The following is a 25,533-nucleotide window of genomic DNA, read 5'->3' on the forward strand; positions in this document are numbered from 1 at the left end:
GGCACTCCAGACATCTATGGGGTTCTTAAAGCTCCCAGGCCAGCCAGACATCTCTCCCCAACCAATATCCCACCTTGTGAGAAATTCCACCATCATCCTAGTATTTGAGTTAAACTATTTTTCATCTCCATAAACACACACACACACACACAGGGCATGTTCCTATGACTGTAACATTGAGGGTGATTTGAAGCAATGTCTTTCTCTTCCAAAGATTTGAAATCCAGTTGAGCAGAGATATATTTGCCTATGAAGTTAATTCTCTGGCTAATATGATAGCTGATAATGGTCAAAATAGTGGTGCCTACAGTAAGGGCTAAAAGATCTTCCTGGAGTAGAAGGTGCTGAGAGGAGGTGATCTGGGTCTGAAAGTCTGGGAAAAACAAGCAAGAGCAGAAGGCATTCTTGGCAGGAGCACGTGGAAAAGGTATGGAGGCAAGAGTGTGTGAAAATACATGTGACACAGGCGAGGTGGAGAGGCGTCAGGGCAGTATTAGGGGAGTGTGGCAGACGGGGGCGGGGGGGTGGTGGGAGCAGAATAATAAGAGAGAAGCCAAAGAAATATGAGGGGACCTTTCTGAGGGTGTGAATTCCTTCCTTTTCTGGAAGGTGAAACTTCAGCATACCGTCATATTCTTAGTTCCTCTCTTCCTTGAGTGATACATCGTCACTCCCCTGGGGGTGTCCCATCACCCCACTTCCATGCATCCCCCATACTGTAGAGTACACTCGGCTGCCAGAGACGAGTCTTTGGCACCTCCTCTCGGGGAGTGAAGGTCGGGGAGCAGAGCTTTGAGTGCGGGGGGGCAGGGCGGAAAGCACAGAAGTGGAATCCAGTTGGAGAAGGACTGGAGAATTGTTGACGGCTTGTGGTCTCTGAGCCTGGGGAGCTAGGGGAGTGAACAGCCTCTGCTACTTGGATCTGGAAAAGCACTGGGCAGCAGAGAAGTGGCTCGAGTGGCCTGCAGGCCCCAGCCAGCTAGGTGCTCCCTGTGCATCCATCCAGGCCAGTGCTCCCAGGAGCCCCTCTGCTGGAGCCCCTGGTCCCCACCTGGACTGCCTGGGGAGCGGCAGGGCCTGATGCTGTGGCATCCGCTCACTACCTGCCTGTCTCTGGAGGGCAGAATCAGCACTACTCCTGTCTCCAGTGCTCCCACTTCCAACACTCCTTTTCCCCACTTTGTAGAGCTCTAGATGCACCTGTGGGGAGACTGATAAACTCAGTCACCTGATGCAAGACTTCCCCAAATTACAACAAGGACAGGCTGAGTGACTTGGCACTCATTGCGGGCAAACCCTGTGTCCAAACACCCAGCATACAGCAACTCTGTGAGCCTCGCAAGAGCCCCAGGAGGTAGGAACGATCATCAACACACCCATTTTACAGATGAGAAGGCGGAGGCACTCCAGACATTGAGCTGCCCAGCCCTGCTAATGCCGAAGCTTGAAGGACGTGGCTCATTCAGTCAATCAAATTCAAAATTGAACCACAAGAACCAAGTGCTCCGCCAGAGGATAGAGCCTGGGGCCAAGAGCTATGACAGCCACCTGGGGCCCCCAGGAACTGTGCTGGGGCTTTCCCTCTTGTTTTCAGCAACCCCAAGACACTCCAGACCCAGTTAGCACTGATAGATGTTGGTGGCTGAATTCTCTCAGTTCGTTTCAGAGAAATCATGCCAAAAATTATTTTGGCCATTTTGTAGAATAGGAACAAGAGCTCAGCAAAGTTAAATGACTTTTGTAAGGTGACACAGGAGAACCAGGCAGAGCCAGGATTCAAACCGAGGCAGGACTTTGAAGTATAATCCTTTCAACCATCCTAAGCAACTTCTGGAAGTTGGTCAGGAGCTCTGGGTACCAGGATCACCCCCAAATCACCTGAAGACTCTTTCCTGAGAAGCCCTAGAGGTCAACCTTTTGGGGGCCTATAGAATTGAGAAGTTGGGCATCTCTGATCTCGAGCCATCACCCTAAAAAAACATCCTGCTTGGAGTCAGGTGCCGCAGTGGCTCCCTGTGGCAGCATGGCTGCAGAAAGGAGGTGGTTTATGGGGAAGCTCTCTGGGGTCTCACTTTGGCCCAGGCCATGTCCTTCTTTTCAACTTCCTCTGTGTGCCTTGAGCCCCCAAGGCTTGGCCCCCATGGCGCCCTCCCCTTGCCTTGCCCACCACCCTCTTGGGCTGGAGCCCACCAAATCCTTCGTTCACCCATGAGGCCTGTAAACCACTTTATTAGATCAAAACAAACATCTGCCACAGAAGAAAAGCAAAACCTTATAATTAGAGGCCGCTGGGGATGTTTGCAGAGACAGATGGGACAGGATCTAATGAAATCACCTTGTACCGGCCTCTGTGCAGACCTCACAGATAAAACACCATTGCCCGGCAACGGAGCTTTGCTACCTGGAGGCCCGATAAGGGGCTTGGAGGAGCTGCGTGTTTGGAAAATATGATTTTGTAAGCAGGGCCTAGGGTATGTTGACTCGGCCCGATGCCCTGCATCCCGCATCAGATGAGCAGCTGCCACTTTCCCTGGGGTGCAGGCAGGAAGCTGCTCCCAAGGACCCCCTGGCAGGGACTCCCAGGTGCGCGTGTCCCGAGCCCCAGCCAGAGGAGCAGTCGTCACTCCCTGAGATCTGCTGTTTAACAAAGGGGACATTTTGGAGCGCCTGGGGCAGGTAGTGGCAACATCTTTCTCTTCTTTCCCTGGCGCCTGGTTCAGAAGCATCTCTGTAGGCACCTTGGGATGAAGTGGAGGGTTAGGGCTGCCAGGAGCCTGCGAGGCTTGGTAGGCACATCTGCACAATGCCTTGTAGCCTCTGGGTGACTCCCACCTTCTGCCGTGTATCTTCTCCCAGGGACTCCCACTTTCTCCCAAGTAAAATTCAAAATCCTCACCAAGGTCCCCTAGGCCCTACATGATCTGGCTCAACACTCTTGTCTCATCCTCGGCTACTCTCTGCCTCACTCACTCTCTTCCAGCCACCTTGGCCTCTTTGATCTGCCTCAAAGCTTCCGGGTGTACTCCTGCCCCAGAGCCTTTGTACTGGCTATTCATTCTGCCTAGAATGTTCTCCCAGATATCCACAGGGCTCTCTCCTTTGAAGTCCTCACTCAAGTTACCATCTCAATGGGGCCTACCCTGACCACCCACTTGATGAGGCCACACCCTCCCACCCAGCTTTTCCCAAGCCCCTTACTCTGCTCTGCTTCTTCATTTTCCCCAGCATCACTACTTTCTAACCTACTGTATAATGTGCTTATTTACATTTTATTGTTTTTTAACCATTTTTAAAAATTGAAGCATAGTTGATTTACAATGCTGGGTTAGTTCAGGTGTACAGCAAAGTGATTCAATCATTCATCAATCTATATCTGTTTATTTTTAGATTATTTTCCATTATAAGCTATTATAAGATACTGAATATAACTCCTAGTGCTATGCAATAGTTCCTTGCTGTTTATCTATTTTATATAGAATGGGAACCACTAGAGATATCATCAAGAAAATTGGAGATATCGAGGAACATTTCACGTAAGGATGGATATAGTAAAGGACAGAAACAGTAAGGACCTAATAGAAGCAGAAGAGATTAGGAAGAGGTGGCAAGAATACACAGAAGCACTATACAAAAAAGGTCTTAATGACCCAGATAACCACAGTGGTCACTTACCTAGAGCCAAACATCCTGGAGTGTGAAGTCAAGTGGGCTTTAGGAAGCATTACTACAAATAAAGCTAGCAGAGGTGACAGAATTCCAGCTGAGCTATTTAAAATCCTAAGAGATGATGCTGTGAAAGTGCTGCACTCAGTATGCCAGCAAATTTAGAAAACTCAGCAGTGGCCACAGGACTGGAAAAGGTCAGTTTTCATTCCAATCCCAAAGAAGAGCAATGCCAAAGAATGCTCAAACTACCGTACAATCGTGTTCATTTCACATGCTAGCAAGGTAACGCTCAAAATCCTTCAAGCTAGGCTTCAGCAGTACTTGAACCAAGAATTTCCAGATGTACAAGCTGGGTTTATAAAAGGCAGAGGAACCAGAAATCAAACTGCCATCATTCACGGATCATGGAGAAAGCAAGGGAGTTCCAGAAAAGCATCTGTTTCTGATTCATTGACTACACTAAAACCTTTGACTGTGTGGATCACAACAGACTGTGGAAAATTCCTAGAGATGAGAGTACCAGACCACTTTACCTATCTCCTGAGAAGTCTGTATGCAGGTCAAGAAGCAACAGTTAGTACCAGACATGGAAGAACTGATTGGTTCCAAATTGGAAAAGGAGTACGACAAGGCTGTATATTGTCACCCTGCTTATTTAGCTTATATGCAGAGTACATCATGCAAAATTCTGGGCTAGATGAATCCCAAGCCAGGATCAAGATTGCCGGGAAAAATGTCAACAGCCTCAGATAGGTAGATGATACCATTCTAATGGCAGAAAGCAAAGAGGAACTAAAGAGCCTCTTGATGAAGGTGAAGGAGGAGAGTGAAAAAGTTGGCTTAAAACTCAACATTCAAGAAACTAAGATCATGACATCCAATCCCATCACTTCACTGCAAATAGTAGGGGGGAAAATGTAAGTGGTGACAGGTTTTATTTTCTTGCACTCCAAAATCACTGCAGACAGTGACCACAGTCATGAAATTAAAAGATGCCTGATGCTTGCAAGAAAAGCTATGACAAACCTAGACAGTGTATTAAAAGCAGAGACATCACTTTGCCAACTAAAGTCCATATAGTCAAAGCTGTGGTTTATTCCAGGAGTCACATATGAATGCGAGAGTCTGACCATAAAGAAGGCTGAATGCCAAAGAACTGATGCTTTCAAATTGTGTGCTGGAGAAGACTTTTGAGAGTCTCTTGGCCAGCAAACAGATCAAACTAGGCAATCCTAAAGGAAATCAACCCTGAATATTCATTGGAAGGACTGATGCTGAAGCTGAAGCTCTAGTACTCTGGCCACCTGATGTGAAGGACTGACTCATTGGAGAAGACCCTGATGCTGGGAAAGATTGAAGGCAAAAGGAGAAGGGAATGGCAGAGGATAAGATGGTTAGATAGCATCACCAACTCAATGGGTATGAGTTTGAGCAAACTCCAGGAGATAGTGCAGAGGAGTCTGGCATGCTCCATGGGGTTGCAACCAGTCTGACTGACGTGACTTAACAACTGAACAAGTCACATCCAGGTCCTTAGCTGCAAAGGGATCTGGGAAATGTAGTTTTTAGTTTTCCTACCTCTACCCCCCAACCCCTAGCCGAGAGGGTTGGAATGGAAGTTGAACAATCTAATCCACAGTGCTCTCCATATGCTCACAAGGTAAAGAGTTCCTGACTTTGCTTTGCCCCTGCCTCTTGCTATCAGTGAGCTATATTCCAGCTCCCGCCACCCACTCAGCTCACTGCTTCATCTAACATACAAAACCAAGGCAGCACATATACTTAGCTATAATCATAACACATTCTGTGTGCGGATCAAAATTTGGCAGCAAATCTGGGAAACTGTCATGGGGAGCCATGAGCAGTGGGTAGACTGAGAAATACTGGTTCCCTGGTGCTCCAACATGAGCCTAAGATGGGCTGCTAAGCCCACCTTCAGAGCAGATCCCCCTCATCTCTGATTCCCTCTTACTGCATAATTGATGGAGAGTTAACCACATCTTGGCTTTCTGTCCCAGGTCTTTGCATTTCAGTAGGAGTGATTCACAGAGAGAAGATTTGTCTGGGGGAAAGACAAAGACTTGACCATGGGCATCAGATGAGAGGTATTTGCTTTAACCAGAAGCAGCTCCAGAATATCAAGACAAGAGGTGCTCAGGAGCAGCGATCTGATTAGAAATCAGATTGCTGGCTAGAGAACTTGTTCGAAGATTTAGATATAAAGCCATGACCTGCTTTTTATGGAGATCGCATGTATAGACTTGGAGCAGTAAAAAAGAGCCTTCCTCCATGCTTCATCCACCTAGAGCTGGAAAAACATCCATTGTCTCTCTCAAACGTGAGAAGCCTTAGAAAGCCTGGAGGCAGTAGTTTGGGGTGGGGGTTGCTGGTAAAGACCAGTTAAATATAAGGCTGCTAGAGGGCATAAGGCATGGCAAAGGGAAGGTAGGTGGCAGATGGCTGGTCCCCACACTCCACCATTTCCTAGCTGTGTGACCTTGGAGGAGTTCCTCTATCTCGCTGAGCTTCAGCTTCTGCATATGAGAAGCAGAGATGTTGATATCTCAGCCACAGGTTTATTGTAAAGATGAAATAAAACGACATGCATAAAACCCTATAGCAGATGTCAGTGTCCCACCTCTGAGCCACGTTGGAGGTTACCTGTAGACAGTTGCCATACATGCCAACAGCTTCCAGTGTTTCTCTGCCTGAAGGTATTCTTTGGCAGTGGTGGTTTGCTTGGCCCTCTCTTAGAGCAGATAGGAAGTCAGCATCTCCAGGAGAGGCCCTTGGTGAGGGAAAGGAATCAACAGGTAATATCCCAGCATCCTCGCCCCAGTGGGAAAATCCTGGGGTATGCCCTACACAGTTTCTCAAGAAGTCCCAGCTAGACTGAGTCTCTACTGCACTCAGTGGTAACTTGCTTATCAATACCCATTTCATTGTCTTTTTTTTTTTTTTTTTTCTTTTCCTTGTCTCACTTTCCTGCTCCCATATTGATGAAATCATTTCCAAATGATGCATTCTCAGATCGTGGTCTTAGGGTCTACTTTTGGGGAAACCTAAGCAAAGATGAGCATCAAACCCAGTGCCTGGCTCCTTAAAAGGGACCCATCACCGGCACCATACAGGGTTCCTCCTAAGAACCACAGCCCAGAAATTATTTGAGTGGTTATCTTCTCAATCCTCCCAATGGAAGTGCATAATTCATATCATTCTAGATGCATGCAAGAGACACTAATTCATGAGGAATGCCTTAGGGTATTTGGGCTCCTGCTGCTGCTGCTGCCAAGTCGCTTCAGTCATGTCCGACTCTGTGTGACCCCATAGATGGCCTCCCACCAGGCTCCCCCATCCCTGGGCTGCATTCTCTTGTTAAAACTCCATCTGTAAGCAAGTATGATAACAGCACCTTGCTGTGTAAAACTCTTAGAACAGTGCCTGGCTCTAAGTTTTCAGCAATGGTGAATTGTTGGCATCTCCCCCATGGGTTGGTTGGTAGAGAATGCAAATTGTCCTCCAGTATCCCAGCTTCCTTTAGTAATCAGAACCTGTGGCTGCCCAGTCTCCCTGGAAACTAGGTGTGTCCACGTGCTCTAGTCCTAGCCGAAGGGTTGTGAGAAGTGATACAGGCAGGGCCTGCATCAGAACCTTACAAAGAAGCTGCTTGGCCTCCATCTACCCTTTGCCTGCTTTGAGATAGCTGAGAAATAATGGCAACTAGAACAGCTGCCTTGATATCAAAATGTATGTTGAGGATAACAGAGCCACCCCACAAATCCTACTGTTCACTTCGGGGCTGTTGTGGGAGGAATAAATAAGACCCCATCTTATTTCATAGTATTTTAGGGTTTTCCCTTCCAGTTGCTTCTCCTCACTTAACCGACCAGCCCAAAGACAAATATGGGGTCAATGGATGTGAGTTTTTGTCTCCTTTCAATTATCCATTGTGTTGACCATGTGCCCAGCACTGTGCCAGAAACTGAAATCAAAAGATGAGCAGGATGCAGACCAAATCCCAAGGAACTCAACGTGTAATGAGATAGAAGGATCGAGAGGCAAAAAAAAAAAAAAATGCCAGCCTTCTGTGATAAATGCTCACACAAGTGTTGTGGAGGCAGAGAGGAGGGAGCAATTACTTTAGGTCCCAAAAAGGATGGAAGCATTTGCCAGGCTATAGGGGAGGGAGTGGGATGGTAATGGGAGGCATTCCAGGGAGTGGTAACAGCATGTGAGAAATCATGAGAGATGGTGGTGGTGCGGGGAAACATGGACATTTGAGCAAAACAAGCTCTCGGTCCAACTTTATCATTCACTGGCCATATAGCACCCTGGAAGCTCATGTTAATATCCTGGGTCAGTTTCCATATCTGCAAAGTAGAATAAAAAGTCCTGCTCTAATTTAGGCTTAGGGGTACTGTAAGGGCTCAATGACGGAACATTTTGAAGAGCTTATAAAGAATGGTGCAAATGCCAATTACTGGCATCGTCGCTTGTAAAGCCTAGTTTGGGACATTTTTGAAGGTTGGTTATGCTCAGCTTCAGGGAGGCAAATAGGCTCTGGGAGAACTAGTGATCTGAGGAAGGTGGCAGGGGCTCTGAAACTTCCCAGGAGAAAAACCCACTCAGCTTGGAGAGTGGTCCAACTTTCTTCATGGCTTTTGGGCAATGCACATCAAGTGTCCTAAAATGTCCATTTTCTTGGACCAAGAAGCTCACCCTCTGTTACATGAAATGATACAAAAGAACTGCAAATACTGCAGAGGTTCCTGTACAAGGTTGCAGGCCACAAACCTCTGCGCCACGTTCAGGATGACCTACATCCGAAGGGCCTGAGGTCTTAGGCTTTCAGCGTGTTCAGCTGACGTTTTCCACTGGGAATCGCCCTTCACCAACGGAGCAGCCTAAACAGAGACTATAGAACATACACTTTGTTTATTTTTGGCATTATTTTTAATGACTGAGTAACTTTCCATTATGTAAACATACCACATCTTCTTTATCCATTTGTCTGTCAGTGGACATTTATTTCCATGTCTCGGCTATTTTACATAGTGCTGCTGTGAACACAGGGATGTATGTATCTTTTCAAATTATATAATTTTGCCTGGGTATAGGCCTGGGAGTCCGGTTGCTGGATCATATGGCAACTCTATGTTAGTTTTTTGAAGAACTCTCCATAGTGGCTGCACCAATTTACATTCCCACCAGCAGTCATAGATCAAAAGTTAGTTAAGATTGACTTTCATTGAAGTATAGTTGCTTTACAATGTTGCATTAGTTTCTGCTGCACAACAAACTGAATCAGTCGTACATATGCATATATCCTCTCTTTTTTTAGGTTTCCCTCCCATTTAGGTCACCACAGAGCACTGAATAGAAGTCCCTGTGCTATACAGTTGGTTCTTATTAGTTATCTATTTTATACCCAGTAGTGTATAGAACCCTGGAGAAGGGAATGGCAACCCACTCCAGTATTCTTGCCTGGAGAATTCCATAGACAGAGGAGCCTGGCAGGCTACAGTTCATGGGATCACAAAGAGGTGGACACAACTGAGTGACTAACACTTATTTAGTGTAGAGAACATATACTTTAAAATGATCAATACTGCCTGGGTCGTGGGAGCACGGGTGATGTTCTGTATTTCTGTGCATTTCCAAGTTTTTGAGACAGACTCCATGTTACTGTTCAGCTCTAGTTTCCAGGCCGTTTGCCCTCTGTCTCCCTCCGATTCCTCTCTCTGGGCATTTGGACTTGGGTCCTTCTACCTGGAGCCCTCTGCCTCTGGAACACACAACCCCTCCCCCACCAACTTCAGGGCTTTGCTGAAATGTCACTTCTTTGGTGAGGCCTCTTTAGATCCACCTTATTTAAAATATAAGCCAACTCCTCCCTCAGCTCACAGTCCCCACTTCCCTGCTTCATTTTCGTCCACAGCATTTGCTCCCCCATGACATACTTTGCATGCCTACAACAGCCGAGCGCTGCTCAGTTGTGCCCGACTCTTTGCAACCCCATGGACTACAGCCCACCAGGCTCCTCAGTCCATGGGATTCTTCAGGCTAGAATACTGGAGTGGGTTGCCGTTTCCTCCTCCAGGGGATCTTCCGGACCCAGGGATTGAACCCGAGTCTCCTGTGTCTCCTGAAATGCAGGAAGATGCTTTACCGCTGAGCCACGACGGAAGCCTCTACCTTTTCTTAGAACACGTGTTCTAGGCACGTGTATGCTATTCTACGTGTGTGTGCTCAGTCTTTGCAACCCCACGGACTATAGCTCACCAGGCTCCAAGCGTGTAGTAGGTGACTAACAAGTAGTAGTTAAATGGATGACTAAATGCATGAACAGGGCCATTTCAGTTTCTTCTGGCTTCTGCCAGGTTCTCCTTTGGGGTGGGAGTGGGCACAGGCGTGGGGCAGGTGGTGGGAAGTAGCAGCAGCAGATGGGAGGGGAGGGTTACAGGAAGAAGGAGGGGCTCTTAAATGATGTCACACCAAAGGCCAGATACCAGCTTCTCTATATTGGGGGGGGGGGAGCAGGTGGCAAAGGGCTCTCAATGTGGCCCTCAGGTTGAGAGCAATATTTGTGACCAGAACATAAGGGCCCCAGGGCAGAGAGAAATAAACCAGGAAACCAGCCTTACACACAAAGCATCCAGGTTTTGAGAACACTCAAGAAAAGGTAGAGGCTTCCGCAGTGGCTCAGTGGTAAAGCATCTGCCTGCAATGCAGGAGATACAGGAGACTTGGGTTCAATCCCTGGGTCGGGAATATCCCCTGGAGGAGGAAACGGCAACCCACTCCAGTATTCTTGCCTGAAGAATCCCATGGACAGAGGAACCTGGTGGGCTGTAGTCCATGGGGTTGCAGAGTCGGGCACAACTGAGCATGCACAGATACATACAAGAGAAGGTAAGAGCTGTTCTCAAACACACAAATGGGTAACCAGCCACAAGAAGGTGACCCTAAGAGGTTGCACTGGGTCTTCCGAGTAGAAGCTACAAGGGCTCCTATTTTGGTTTGGTGTCAAGAACTGTTCCCTTCTCCTCCCTTGCCACCCTCCATGAGTGCTGTCCACCAACGGCCAGAGTCCACACTTCACTTGTTCCTGCAATGAACTCTTAATCAGCGCCTTCAACAGTAATCAATTAAGTGGATTTACTCTGTGTCAAGGGTCCTGCTCAGGACTTTGAAAGCAATGAAGACTAAACATTATTCAAATAAATAAATACATATACAACTAGAAACTGTGAAAGCACAAAACTGGGTTACCAGAGAGAGATCTAATTCAGACAAGGGGTCAGGGACCTCTAGGGGACCTCCTAGATTTTTGAGGAGCCCAGAATGGTGAGCACGCCTGCAGCCAGTGAGATGGAGGAAGGGAGGCCCCCTCCAAAGGCCTTCAGAAGCAAGGAGTGACGTGTTAGAATTGGCGGGGACCTCAGCGCACTTTGGAGGAACAGGAGGTCCAGAGACTGGAAGTGACTTGCCCACGGACATACAGCAGGTCGGGGGAGCCGTCGAGAGTTGGACGATCAGCTGAGTCCTCTGTGCCACCTCCTGAAGTCACAGGTCCGCCTGGCTGCCTCACCCAAGAACTGTGTGCTATGGGGGCCACCCGCAACAGGGACGGGGGTTGAGTGGGGGGAGGCTTGGGGGGCGGGGCGAGCTGCTGCTGGACCCCCGGAGGGATGGGGAAAGGGGTAGGGGCGGATCCGATGACGTCATTTCCGGGGTCCGGGGTATATAAGCGGGTCGCGAGCATGCCCCACTGCTGCAGTGCCCGAGCCCAGTGCGGAGGGCGGATCGACAGACAGACGCACACGGAGACCTTGCACCACCAAACCCCATCCCCGCGCTGGTGTCGCCGCAGCTTGCCCGGAGCGAGCAGTCCAGCCGCCCCTCGCCCGAGCGCGCGCCGTGGCCCGCCCCAGACCACCAGCTGTTCGGCTCCCCGGCTTCGCCATGCGCTCCGCCGCGGTCCTGGCGCTTCTGCTCTGCGCGGGGCAAGGTGAGTGAGCGCGGGCCCTTGGGGGAGAGAGTCCTGGACGCCCCTGACGGCCCGCCGCGCAGCGTGCCCCTCCATGCCTTCCCTCCGGCGCGGCGAGTTTTCAGCGCCACGGACAGCGCCCCGCCTCCCACCTGACCCCGCAGAGTGGCCTCGGCGCAGAACCCGCAGACCTGACTCTTTGACTCCGACTCTCGACCCCGCGGGACAGGGCTCCCTGTCGCCCCCACCCCACGTCTGGGCTGCTTCGGGGCCAGCGCCGGCTCTGCGCTGTGGCTGGCCAAGGTCATTTGGGGAGATGGGAGGACCGCTGTTGGCTCCCCTCTCTCTCCCTTCTTCCTCCTGCTCCCTACCGTCTGTCTGCCCTTGACTTCTACCTCTCCCAATCCTCCTCCTCCCTTTCTTCCGCTCACCTCTGGGGTCTCTCTGCCTCTCCCTCATCCTCCCCCGACCTCAGTCCCACCCAGCCACTGGCCTGTTTTCATAGCTCTTGGCTTCTTCCCCCACACCCCCTCCAGAGCATAGCTTTCACAAAAGGAAGGGTTAAGGCTCTCAGTGCAGCCTGTAGGAGCCACCCCCATGAGGGTAGCAGTTGGGAAGGGAAATAAAATCAGCTCCACATCTCATTTGAGTAGGGGTGGTCTTACGGAGGAGCGTTGGGGTGAACAGGCCCCTGATGAACCCAGTCGGGAAGGACTGGGTTCTCCCCTCAGAGCAGAAGAGTGACCCACGCTCTCTTTTTCTTCCTAGTCATTGCCCTGCCTGTGAACAGCCCCATGAATAAAGGGGACACTGAGGTAAGAAGGGGCGTGGGGATGCCCCGGGATGGTGGGGCAGAAGACCCCAGTGGACCCCTCACAGCCAGTTCTTGGGCAGCTGCAGGAGTCTGGCATCAAGCCAGGAGTCAGCACTGCGGCTGCTGAGCCTGGGGACAGCTTGCAAAAGAAGATATCAAAGTCTGCTAGATTTCCCTGCTTGCCTGCTGCGGGGCCGTCCCTGGGCTCCTCTGAGTTGAGTGTGCAACCCGGTGGGACCTGTGCTACCCACTGGGCCCAGGGGCCAGGCCCACTGTCTTGAGCACTCCAAATCTTGTAGGCCCATCACAGGCTGGTGGGGGTGACTTCTCTGAGGTTGTGGTTGTCCGCTGTCCTGCAAGAACAGTCTTCATCTGCCTGGCTCTGGCCTCCCCCTTTGCTCTGCCCCAAGGCTCTGCCAGCAATACACCCACCCCATCCCACAGTTGCTAAAGCCCTGGCTCTCTCAAAGGACCATGAGGAGAACATTCTTGATCATGGCTCCTGCACCCAGGCCAGTTGGGGCTTCTGGTGGAGGTCACCCAGGAAAGGACTTGGAAGACACTGATGGGGGCTTCTGTGGCCAACAAGAGACACTGTGTTGGGCATATACCCCAAATTGATTCAAGTCTGAGTTGGGGCTGTTTTTCTAGCTTCCGATGTTCACAGATATCTTCACTTGTTAATTAGAGAAATTCTACTCCCTGCCTTTTCAGGAGCTATTTTCTTTAGAGAGGCTATAGTTGAAACCCAAAGCATCAAAGAGATTTAAACCTCAATGTGCTTATTTAAAATTTCCTATTCACTAGTTACACACAGGCCTAAATTGAAAAAACCGCTGCCACTCATTGTAGCTGTGTCATCTTGGGAAAAATCCCTTGAATTCTCTGAGCTTTCCCTTTTCTCACTATGATGATATTTCCTTTGAGGGAAGTTGTAAGGAATGAAAAGAAGAAAAGCCACTTAGTCGTGTCTGACTCTTTGCGACCCCGTGGACTATATAGCCAATGGAATTCTCCAGGCCAGAATACTGGAGTGGGTAGCCTTTCCCTTCTCCAGGGGATCTTCCGAACCCAGGGATCGAACCCAGGTCTCCCTCATTGCAGGCAGATTCTTTACCAGCTGAGCCACCAGGGAAGCCCTGGTAAGGAATAGGACTCCTGCAAATTGCTGACACATAGTTGGTCCTCAGTAAATAAGCATTTTTATTCCTAGCCTAGAGCTTCCTTTTCTGACCTCCCCATCATTCTTGGGACCCATACCCAATTCGTCTCTCCCAGAATCTGTCCTCATGGACTTGTGGTTATCTGATATTCCCAGTGCAGGGTTTGTGGTTGCAGGAAGGGTGCAGGCTATAAGCTGTTCCTTGCCAGATTCCTTATGGGAGACACTTTGGCCATCATATTGTTTTCAGCAGCCTGGGTCAGAGACACCAGAGCAGCTGGTGAAGACCTGCATGTTCTATCTAGGATGCCATGACTACTGTAGAGCCTGTCTCCCAGTTTGCTATCCTGGATCCTTGAACGGGTTGCCTTGGCATCCCATAGACACAGCCTTCCACCCCCTCACTCCTCACTGTGTTGCCTGATGCTTGTCTGACACTTCCTGCTCCTCTCCCCAGCTCTAGGCAGCTGAAGCAGGCTGGAAATTGCGAATCCATCCCTGACTGTGTGTGGCACTCCATGTGTTACAGAGTATTTTCCCATCTGTGCCCCATCACCCTGGGAGGGGAGTCGGAAGATCTTCTCACTCACATTTTATAGAGGAGGAAATTGAGGCTCAGAGAGGTCAAGTCGCTTGCCCAAGATCACACAGCTAGGATGTCACACTACAGTTGGCACCATCTTCAAATATCATCCATTTATCAGATGTCTGATTATCCACAGCACCTTGCTGGGCACTGGACAAGACTTTCAGAGAAATGGCTGCTGTTGGCCTGGGATGGGCACCCGAATGTAGTAGATGTATGCCCACATCCAGCCAGAGAATTCAGCTGGTGAATATGGAGCCAGGCTGTGAAGCTGTCACTCCCTGCCTGTGACAACCCCATAGATATTTAGAGACAGTTTTCCAAGTCTTGTTTCCAGTAGGAAAGAGCCAGGAAAGGTCTTTGTTCTCCTCTGGGTGGTCCAGAAAGGCTTCCTGGCGATAGCTGACCTTTGGGGCATCTGCAAGACTAAAGTACTTTTGCAGGACTACACCTCTAATGCCCAGGAGCAGCTTCCCCATCTGTAGAGAAACACTTGGGATGAGAGGGTGCAGGGTACCCACCCCCACCTTAGAGGGGCTTCTGATGGTCAGGTGGTTGGAGTGTCTGGCACTTGGTAAGCACTGTATGTGGATTTTTAGTATTACTGCTAATATTGTCCGGCTTGGGAAGCACAGCTGTGCCCCTGAGCTAGGCATCCATGGAGTCCTGAAAACAAAAGTGAGCATCATCATGTCCTCTTAGAAATTTGCCTTGGAACTTCCAGGGGCTGAGTCCCACACCCAAACCAGCCCTAACTGGCCCCATTCTGTTCCCAGGTGATGAAGTGTATCGTCGAGGTCATCTCTGACACACTCTCCAAGCCCAGCCCCATGCCGGTCAGCAAGGAGTGTTTTGAGACACTCCGAGGAGGTATGGGCCAGGCTCGGGATGAGGGGCTGCTGCCTGCTGGGCTGGGAGGCGAGGACATGGGTGTGTGGCTTTTGATGGAAATCAACAATTTAATTCAGTAGTCACTGACCAAGTGCCTACCTCAACCAGGTCTGTGCTGAGCTCTGAGTGGTACTGAGAGATGAAAAGCTAACAGCCCTGCGTGCCTGGAGCTTACAGTCTAGCAGAGAGGAGTGATATGAACACAGTTAACTAGAATTCTGGGCAGAATGAAACCAGGGCTGGGAACAGCAAGCCCCCAGAATGTGAGCTCCCTGTGGGTGAAGATTTTGTATGCTAAATCCCCAGTGTTGAGGACAACCACTGGCACCTGGTAGGTGCCCTGTAGATGTGTGATGAATAAAGGAACATCAGGGGTGGGTGAGCATGAGATGGGCAAAGCTTTTGCAAGGAGGCAGTCAGTGTTGGCTGGATCCAACATTAGCATTGCTGCTAAGTCACGTCAGTCGTGTCCGACTCTGCGACCCCGTAGACGGTGGCCCACCAGGCTCCCCTGTCCCTGAGATTCTCCAGGCAAGAACACTGGAGTGGGTTGCCATTTCCTTCTCCAATGCATGAAAGTGAAAAGTGAAAGGAAGTCACTTAGTCGTGTCTGGCTCTTAGCGACCCCATGGACTGCAGCCTACCAGGCTCCTCCGTCCATGGGAGTTGCCAGGCAAGAGTACTGGAGTGGGTCGCCAGTTAGGATTGGGATTTAAGAGAAAAGTGGGAAATCAATAGGTAGAAAAATGAAAGAGGGTACTCCAGGTGAAGTGGACAGCTCAAGCAGAGGCATGGAAATGGGAAAACAGGTTGTATTGAGAGACACTCCTGTATCAGTGCAGGAGATGCCATCTCTTGGCAGAAGTCTAGGTGCAGGGACAGTGGCTGACCTTCCTGACACGATAGCAAACTTGGAAAGGAAGTCATTTCAGAAGTGTTATCTCCAGACCCAATCTTGCTGCTACCACCAGGGTTTTGAGTTTTAAGTTCCTTGTGCTCAGCTGAAAATATTGATGGCAATCTCTTTCTCTGCTGTCTTCTGGAAACCACCCGTAACGACTCCCCTTCATTGCAGATGAACGGATCCTCTCAATCCTGCGACATCAGAATTTGCTGAAAGAGCTCCAAGACCTCGCTCTCCAAGGTATTTTCCAACCACTGCACATGAATCTGGGTGAATTCCAGTAACTGAGAGTCAGAAAGACCATGGTGGAAGGTTGAGCAAGGTCTTGTGTCTGACCCTCACTTACCACCTTGTTGTATAGGGTGGTTGGTGGAGTCCTCTGTGCCACTTGGTCCTATCATTCATGCACTTAAAGAGATCAAGGCCCAGAGAGGTTGAGCAACCTGTCCAAGATCACACAATCAGTTAAGGACATCCCAAGACCAGAAGCAGCTCTTCTAAAACCCTGTGGTCTCTGGAGTTCAGCCTTGTTAGAGGGGGCACTTTCAAGACTAGGTTACAGAGAGGACTTCTTTTCTCTGTTTAATGGGAAAGAAATTGGTCTCCAGGAGAGAGGAGGGGCCTCTTTGCTCTTGTGAGCTTCTGCTCAAAGGGGAGATAGGAAAAGCAGGATCTCGCTTGCCCCAAAACACAGCCCAGACTTCCAGTGTGCTTTCGGAGTGAGGTGTGTCTTTCTCCAAGAGGTTAACAAAATCCACTGATGCTCTTGGGAATGGAGTGATTTTTGTGAGGTAGTGAGCTCCTTGTCACTGAGGATATTCAAGCAGAGCCCAGATAGGATACTGGGAATGGAGGGTTAGGCTGATGTCATCCCACAGAGTTAGCTACTCTGCCCAGTCCCAGGCTCCTTCCTGGGTTCCTGTGAGGCACAGAAGGCCTCCCTGGAAAATTGGAAGAAATTTGGTCCTGGCCCTGCACCTCCCTGTGGGAAGGGGCTGTTTACTTGGGGGTGGGGGCATGGGCATCCTTGGGCCCTCGAGCAGGAGTCTCGTATCTCCCTACAAAGGAAGTAAAGGCTCATCTTCAGGGCTTGGCTTGGGTGGGGTGGGCTGGGGCACAAAGGCTGCCCAGGCTCAGGGAAGGCCCCTACTCTGAGGCCTCTGGGGCAGACTGGGCCACATGTACTAATGGAGAGCGATTTGGGGGAAGAAGCGAGTGAAAATAATCACAGCTGGAAGGCTCCCTGAGGCCCTCCCCAAGTTAGCACACCGTTGTTCCTCTCGCTCACTTGTCCTGGAAGACAGACATCCACTGCACATGGTTGCTAGGATACAATATGGTAATTTTTAAATTAATTATTGAGTGACATTATATTTAAATAATTAAATGTAATGTCAATGAAGACTATGATAGGAAGATGTGTCCCGAAACATCTGTTTACACACATACACACACGTGTGTGTATTCAATATAAACGGTGTCCAATATACAGGTACATTATTGTTCTCTGTTAAGAGGATGAGATAGATCTACATGTCTGTCTATCCATCTATCCATTTACCTATCCACCCACTCCCTCTTCTGTATTCTCATAATGCCTTCTGCACACCTCTATCCTACCATTTACGAGGCAGCCACCCTGTTTTATAGATGAGCACCCAAGTCTTGGATTGCCCAGGTCACCTAAGGTCACAGAGCATAGGATTAACCAGGAGATGTGAAGCTTGGTCAGCCAGGGGCCAGATCTGGGCATAATCCCTGGTCCACAGCCACCATGTCAGGCACCTCTGGCCACCCCAGAAATTCCCGTCATAGGAAAACCAGCATTGGCTGCAGAGTTGGCCTGGCCAGGGCCATCGTCAAGAACCAGGGTGAGTGGAGACAGAGGAGGCAGCACAGCCTGGGTTGATGCAGACAGGTGTTCTGCCTGGGCTTATGGGGGTCCATGGGGACAGGTGTTGCCTGAATCAAGAGCCCCCACTAGGGGACAAGCAGTCACTGTTACCTCCTGCTACAGGGTCCCTTAGCCCAGAGGTCCCTAATCTCTGGGCCGCACAGCAGGAAGTGAGCAGCGGGCGACCTCTGTTTACAGCTGCTCCCCATCACTCACGTTACCGTCCAAGCTCCGCCTCCTGTCAGATCAGCAGCGGCATTAGATTCTCTTTAAAGTTCAAACCCTACTAAGCTTGAATCATCCCCAAACCATCCTCCTGTCGACCCGATCTATGGAAACATTGTCTTCCACGAAATCAATCCTTGATGCCGAAAAGGTTGGGGACCACTGACCTAACTACCAGCCAGGTCCTAAGGGTTCCCCACTCCCTACTCCTGGAGCCCTCGACTCTGAGTCTTTCGCTACTCCGTGAGGCAGTAGGCAAGGCGCGTTCTTATTTCACAGGTGAGAAGTGGAGTCTGGAGAGGTGATGAGGTCGTGTGACGGGCCCTAGCTGGGAGGGGGCAGCCAGCCCTCCCCGCCACCCCCACCAGCTCCTGCCCCCTCATTCTCTCACTGGGCAGGCCCAGAACAGGACGTGCCCAGTTTTACAGATGAGGAAACAGAGGCCTCCATTCTCACAGCCAACCATGCGGGGCTCAGACCAAATGGGATGCTTTTCTCGTTTTCTTATCCAGGAGCCAAGGAGCGGACACATCAGCAGAAGAAGCACAGCAGTTACGAGGATGAACTCTCAGAGGTGCTTGAGAAGCCGAACGACCAGGCCGAGCCGAAAGGTCAGTGCCGACACGTCTGGCCAGAGACCAGGGGTGGGATAATGAAGAGAACAGTAGTTACAATAGACCGAGGGTCCTGTGGAGTCAGAAACCTCTCCTTTGGGTCCTGTAAGGGAGCTCTTAATTCCTTCTCTTTCCAAATGGGGAAACTGAGACCCAGGGAGGTTGAAGCACCTTTCTAAGGCATAACTGGAGACGGTACGTCTCACTCTGCAGCCCTTGATGGGTCCCATCTGCCCATCCCAGGCAATGGCACTCTCGGGCAGGAGGCCTGGCAGGTGGGCAGCATCAACTCTTTCCAGTGGCCACCGAGGCAGGGCCCCCGCCCCCAATGCCTGTCCTCCTGGGAATTTAGTGGTGCCCTGGCATAGCCTAGGGGCAGCGAGATCACAGAGGAGTAGGTCTGAAATACTAAATGAATCTGAATCATCTTTCTTTTTTTTTTCAATTTTTTATTTTTGACCGCTTTGGGTCTTCATTGCTGCGTGTGGGCTTTCTCCGGTTGGGTGAGTGGAGGCTGCTCTCAGGTTGCGGTGCGCCGTAGTTTAGTGCGTGGGCTTGGTTGCATCACAGCATCTGGGATCTTCTTGGACCAGGGATTGGACCCATGTTCCCTGCACTGGCAGGCGGTTTCTTAACCACTGGACCACCAGGAAAGTCCTGGATCATCCTTCTTGAAAACAGAGAGCTTTCAGGGGTCACAGAGTTCATGGCTTAGGTCAGAGGGATGCTCTGTTAAACTCACCTTTCTGGCTAGAAACAGTCACACGCTTCACACACTTGTCCCCGCAGGCCTATTCTTTGCATGTGGAAGGTGAGTGACCAGGGCCAGTTCCTAGAAGCAGGGACCTCGGTGGTCATCTGTTGGGGCTGAGAGGGGAAGCCTGCCAATGTGCCCTCACGTGGGCCAGGGCTCTCACCCTGGTGGCTGCTTGAGGCACGGCAGGGACTCACACATTGTGGTTCCATGGAAACGAGTGTCTGGCTGACTCTGGCTGTGTGCCTTGGGCTGTAGGAGGGAGAATAGTGTAGCGTTCACTGGGGAGACAGCCACACGTCAGTGCAAAGGGCACCCTGTACTTGGCATTCGGAGGTTTGGGTTTAAGGCTCAGCTCTGCCATCTGTGAGCACAGACAGGTCACCTTACCTTTCTAAGGATTGGTTTGAGTTTCTGTAAAGTGGGCATGGGAGCACTTCCACCTGGAGTCCTGGTCAAATGGTGGAATGTACTTGGTAGTGACTTGTTTGACAGTAATCATTTCTAGCAATGGGAGGGATTTTTACTAGATGAAAAGCTGTCTTCAAAGCAGGTACAAGTAAATGCCTTTAATGAAAGCTGACAAATCCTGAGGAATTGAATACTTTCATAGGATGCTCAAGATAGAATGCTTGCAGAAGGGAGAAGGAAGTCACAGTAATGGTGCCCAATACACAGAGAGGTTAAGGAACTTGCCCAAGATCAGACAGCAGTTCAACTGCTGTCTTAATTTTAAATTCAGGGCTCTATCTTCTGGGGTCATTTTCAAGGGGTCATCACATTCTCCTTCGAGAGGCAGAATTACAAAGAAAGAAACACAATCCCGTTGTGCTGAGGTCAAACCCAGACGTGGAGAGGGCAGCCCTAATTCTCTCCTGTGTGTCTTGGGTTGGGCTTGCTGGAAGCCTAGAGATACAGTGACTAAGATCTGAAATTGGGCCCGGGGGAGATCCGATCTGGTCCTCAGGGCCTGACTTTGCTCTGTTGTTTCTGTAGAGGTGACAGAAGAGGTGTCCTCCAAGGATGCTGCAGAAAAAAGAGACGATTCTAAAGAGGTGGAGAAGAGTGATGAAGACTCGGATGGAGACAGGCCTCAGGCCTCCCCAGGGCTTGGGCCGGGGCCCAAGGTTGAGGAGGACAACCAGGCCCCTGGGGAGGAGGAGGAGGCCCCCTCCAACGCCCACCCCCTAGCCAGCCTCCCCAGCCCGAAATACCCAGGCCCACAGGCCAAGGAGGACAGCGAGGGTCCCTCCCAGGGTCCAGCCAGCAGGGAGAAGGGCCTGAGTGCAGAGCAAGGGAGGCAGACAGAGAGAGAAGAGGAGGAGGAGAAGTGGGAGGAGGCGGAGGCTAGAGAGAAGGCCGTCCCGGAGGAAGAAAGCCCGCCCACCGCAGCGTTTAAACCCCCACCGAGCCTCGGCAACAAGGAGACGCAGAGGGGTGAGACTGTGTCTGATGTCTGAGACTTCAGCAGATGTGTTGGGGAGAGGGGGATGGGTGGGAGGGGGGTCCCCTGATCCATAATCTCATTCCACCTTCTCAACAACCCTGAAAGGTAGGTATTATTCCCATCTGCCAGATGGGAAACCAAGGCTCAGAGAGGTTCAGTAATTTGCCCATGGTCACACAGCTGGTCTGCAGTACGCGCGGAGATCCCATCCCAGCTCTGTCTGGTCCCAACCCTGCGTCTTCCACTAGTCCGCATAGCCCCTCTCCACCCCCAGGAGGGGAGAGGGGCTTTGCAGGGTGAGTGCGTGGGATCTGGGAACCGAGCAGCAGCATGACTGGAGGGAACAGGCTGGTCTGGGGACACTGCTAGCTTCAACCAGGGCTTAGGAAGAGGTCCTGGCTCCTCCTGAGGGCCTGATCAGGGTCTTTCCTTCCTCCCCAGCCGGGCGATCCCTGGGTTGGGGCTTCTGGGATGAGAGGGCTAAGGAAGAGGTGACTTGGAGCTTTAGAGGGTCTTGTAAAGCGTGGCGTCAAGGTGACCTTTCCCTCCAAGGGGAGTCTGTTGTGAGAGGCTGAGCTGGATCTGGCGTACAGGGTCTGTGGTCACAACAGTGGCCACAGAGAGACCTAAGGGAGTGGCAGGGACCCAGAAAGGTGGCAGCCGCTCCCTTATTCTCCCGCTCTTATCTACCAGCTGCTCCAGGTTGGCCCGAGGATGGAGCCGGGAAGATGGGGGCTGAGGAGGCCAAGCCCCCCAAGGGGAAGGGGGAGTGGGCACACTCCCGGCAGGAGGAAGAGGAGATGGCAAGGGCCCCTCAAGTCCTCTTCCGTGGCGGGAAGAGCGGGGAGCCCGAGCAGGAGGAGCAGCTCTCCAAGGAGTGGGAGGACGCCAAGCGATGGAGCAAGATGGACCAGCTGGCCAAGGAGCTGACGGCCGAGAAGCGGCTGGAGGGGGAGGAGGAGGAAGAGGAGGACCCCGACCGCTCCATGAGGCTCTCCTTCCGGGCCCGGGGCTACGGCTTCAGGGGTCCCGGGCTGCAGCTGCGGCGAGGCTGGAGGCCGAACTCCCGGGAGGACAGCGTGGAGGCCGGCCTGCCCCTCCAGGTGCGCGGCTACCCGGAAGAGAAGAAGGAGGAGGAGGGCAGCGCCAACCGCAGACCAGAGGTTGGTACGGGGTGGGAGCTGGCCCCGGGCCCAGCTGGGGGGCAGCTGCACCCAGACATACTGCCCCGCATCACCGAGGGGACACTGTCCCCTTGGAGTCGGGACTGGAGAGGCACCTGGACAGGGGGTGCTCAGGAGACTGGGAAGGCCCAGGAGAAAGGGCGTGTCGGGGGGAGCGGGCACCCAGGAAAGCTGGTGGACAGGCAAACAGGAGACAGAAACGTTCAGATCAGCACACAGAAGCTGAAGAGCTGGCGAGTAAAGCGGATCCCAGAGGCACTGGGAGGGACCTTTGTCCGAAAGGCAGTAGGGAGCCTCTGCAGGTTTGGAAACAGAAGAATGGATGGATGGCTCTTGGAATTTTGAATAGAGAAGAGTTTGGAAACTAAAGGACCTGGCGGGGGCTGGCCTGGGAGGGCCGCTTGCTGCCTGGGGGAATCCAGGCTCGGGGTACCACTGGCCTTGCGAGCTGGAGGGCAGGACATGGGGGGACACTGAGGGACAGGTGGTGTCTGGGGAGGCCCTACCATTGGCCCAGCGTGTCCTCTCCTGACCTCCAGGCAGTCCAGCCGCACCCCCCTCCCAGGCTCAGGCCCCGCCTCCTGCCCTGATGGCAAAGTGGGGAGGGTCTGGTGGTGACGGGTTGAGGAGGCATGGGCGTGTGCCAGAAGACCGGGGGTCTACCTCCTCCTAGCTGGGTCACCTTGGGGAGGTCACTCCCCTTCTCTGAGCCTCATCGGTTCCCTCATTTGTGAAATAGGGGTAAGAAGTCCTCTCTGCCCACCTCATTATCATGATCAGAATGCACATGAGCTTTGAAACCCTAGCCATGCCCAGGCTACTTGGGAAACTCAGAGGGGTGTGAAGACATATACCATGGGAGGGGATGGGATGGGACTTTGGGGCGGGCTGGCAACAGCACCTTGGAGCTGGGGGAGGCCTTGCGGGGGGGTCCCTGGTTCAGGCTTTAGTTCTCCGGGGGGCATCAGGGCCTTATGGGGGCTGGGATGTGTCCGAAGCTGTGGCCCCCGTGCTCTTCTCTGCCCACCCAGAAGACAATACGGCCCTTTCCTCGGGTCCCCAACCCATTCTCTGGGCCTGGGACTGGGTCTCAGCAGTCTGAGGGGGAGAAGACTCCTCCTTGGCAGCTGGCGCTGAGAGTTCATCTGCCTGTGTCCCCAGGGGCTGAGGGGACAGGCCTTCAGGAAGCAGCTGCTTGCCTCTCACCCCTCCCCAAGGCTGGCACCTTTCATCACTGCCTTCCCCACCCACAGAAACTGGGGAGAGCCAGGGGCCCTGAGGGACTGACTGGCTTCCCTTCTCCACGGGCAGAGGGGACCTTGGACTACAGGCAGGAGAAATGGGGACCCGAGTCCTGAGGACTGGACAGGGCAGGGCCCCCCGACTCAGCCCAAAGGTTTTAGAAAAAATGACCCCAGAATCACAGAATTCCTGCCTGGGGTGTTACTCTAAGATGGGAGCCCCTAGGGTCCCCATTTCATTGGCAACCATTGTCCGTCTCTTCTCACTGGGCCCCAGGCAGGGACTCCTGGAAAATCACCCCTCTCGGTCAAAGCTGGGGTATGGCTGACTCCTGCTGTGAATCTGAGGGCATGCTCTTGTGGGCGTCAGTCGCAGAGGGTCCCCGGCTGCCCTGGACCACCCTGGCAGCCAGAGCTTGGGGACCCAGTGACGGGGACAGAGGATGGAGGCTCCGTCCAGACAGTGCTCACGTCCTCAAGCCTGTGTCCTGGTCCCCTGCCCCTCGGGTAGGGAGGCCTGCAGCAGACAGGACACCCAGGCACGGCCTTACCCTGGAAGCCACTGTCACAGCCTTAGCCTGGGGTTGGGGGACTCGAAGCAGCTCTGAAAGGCACCAGAGGCTTGGTTTCCCACATGTCTGCCCAGAGCCATTGAGGAGGAGGTGGGCCTGAATGAGTCCACTGGGGAAGGTATGGGGTCAGGGCACACACTCCTGCACGCCGGCTTCTCAGAGCAGTGCAGCAGGGCAGCTTCACTGTCCCCATGAAATAGATGAGGCTCAGTGAGGCAAAGCCACCCATCCAAGGTCACACAGCTAAGCTGGGAGCCACCAGGCTGACTGTGCGCTCCACGCTCCAGTGCCCGGCTGACTCTGGGGGTTCTCTCCTAGGACCAGGAGCTGGAGAGCTTGTCAGCCATCGAGGCAGAGCTGGAGAAGGTGGCCCACCAGCTGGAGGAGCTGCGGCGGGGCTGAGGCGCCGACTGGCCCCACCAGCCAGGGCCCCGAGACACCTCGTGGTCCCGGCTCTGTTGTCCCCCCTGCAGGTCCTGGCCAGACGGCCCCGGGCACTGCTTCCGGGAGGGAGGCCGCCCCCAGCCTGCCCAAGCCCAGCCCACCCCATTGCCCCCACGCTCTTTTCCTCCTGCTCCTGACCCCTGCCCAGTGCGCCCCCCTGCAGGGCAGACCCCTTGCCTTTCAACGATTATCCTGTCTCTGAACACAGGCAGCCTTCTCAAAGTTTCCCTTCCACCATTAGAGCCACTGGGCCTAACTGCAATAAGTACTGACCTTTAGGTGAAAGCTGAGGACTCCTGACTATATTGTGTATGAAGTTTATCTAAGGAAAATAAATCTGCTCTGGGCTCTTTCCTGTTTCTCTGAACTTCCCCCATCTTGACTCCGAGTAGGGTGGGATGGATGTATTCAGGCAGAAGGACAAGGGGAGGTTCAATGCCCCTGGGGTGACTCTGGGCCACTTTCCAGCCCAGGGGTTGGGGAGCAAGTGACACTGCTGCTCAGGACATCACTTTCCTCACCTGGAAGTAGGGATGCTGACACATGCCCCAAAGTGCACGTGGGATTAAATAACACTTCCCCCATCTCCCAGCCACACGTGAGCCAGGCCAGGCAGGGACGGGGCTGGTTTGGGAAACAGCCTCTGCTGACAGCCCCAGGATAGTACCTGCCACCAAGGCCACAGGCCCAGCCAGCTCTGGACTTCCTGACTCAGGCCTCTGAGCTGCAGCCCCCCACCCCTCACCCCCAACCCCCGGCACAAATCTCATCTCTGACTTGAAACATGCACGGGGCTCTGGGGCATTTGAAGTTCTTGAACTTAACATTTCACTATAGCATGGTAGTCTGGGTCTCAGCTTTGAGAACAAGGAAACTGAGGCTCAGAGGGTGGGTTGACCCATCAAAGTCTCGGCAAGAGTGATGCCCCAAACATGTAAACACGGGGCTGTAGAATTATGAATCAGGACAGGCTATTCTGCTGGACCAGAGTGGACCAGCTGAATATCAGGGCCAATCACTCAGTCATTCATCAAACACTTGTGAGCCGCTGCCTTGAGCCTGGCAGGCCCGGGCACACACAAATGACGTGGACAAGCCCTGACTTCAAGAAATCCACTGCCTGCAGAATGTGGGTTTTGACATCA

At 52.2% G+C, this 25,533-nt stretch overlaps 1 protein-coding gene across 1 annotated transcript; it reads left to right on the forward strand.

Annotated features, from left to right (window-relative positions):
* Window positions 1–11,430: 11,430 nt before the first annotated feature.
* On the forward strand, window positions 11,431–24,736 carry CHGA (chromogranin A). Its single transcript, XM_070358456.1, has 8 exons — window positions 11,431–11,677; window positions 12,425–12,471; window positions 14,995–15,088; window positions 16,185–16,253; window positions 18,645–18,743; window positions 20,497–20,937; window positions 21,641–22,110; window positions 24,263–24,736. The coding sequence occupies exons 1-8, from the start codon at window positions 11,632–11,634 to the stop codon at window positions 24,344–24,346; spliced, it is 1,350 nt and encodes a 449-aa protein (XP_070214557.1). The 5' UTR covers window positions 11,431–11,631; the 3' UTR covers window positions 24,347–24,736.
* Window positions 24,737–25,533: the final 797 nt, after the last annotated feature.

Source organism: Bos mutus, chromosome 21 (genome assembly GCF_027580195.1).
Source record: "Bos mutus isolate GX-2022 chromosome 21, NWIPB_WYAK_1.1, whole genome shotgun sequence".
NCBI lineage: Eukaryota > Metazoa > Chordata > Mammalia > Artiodactyla > Bovidae > Bos > Bos mutus.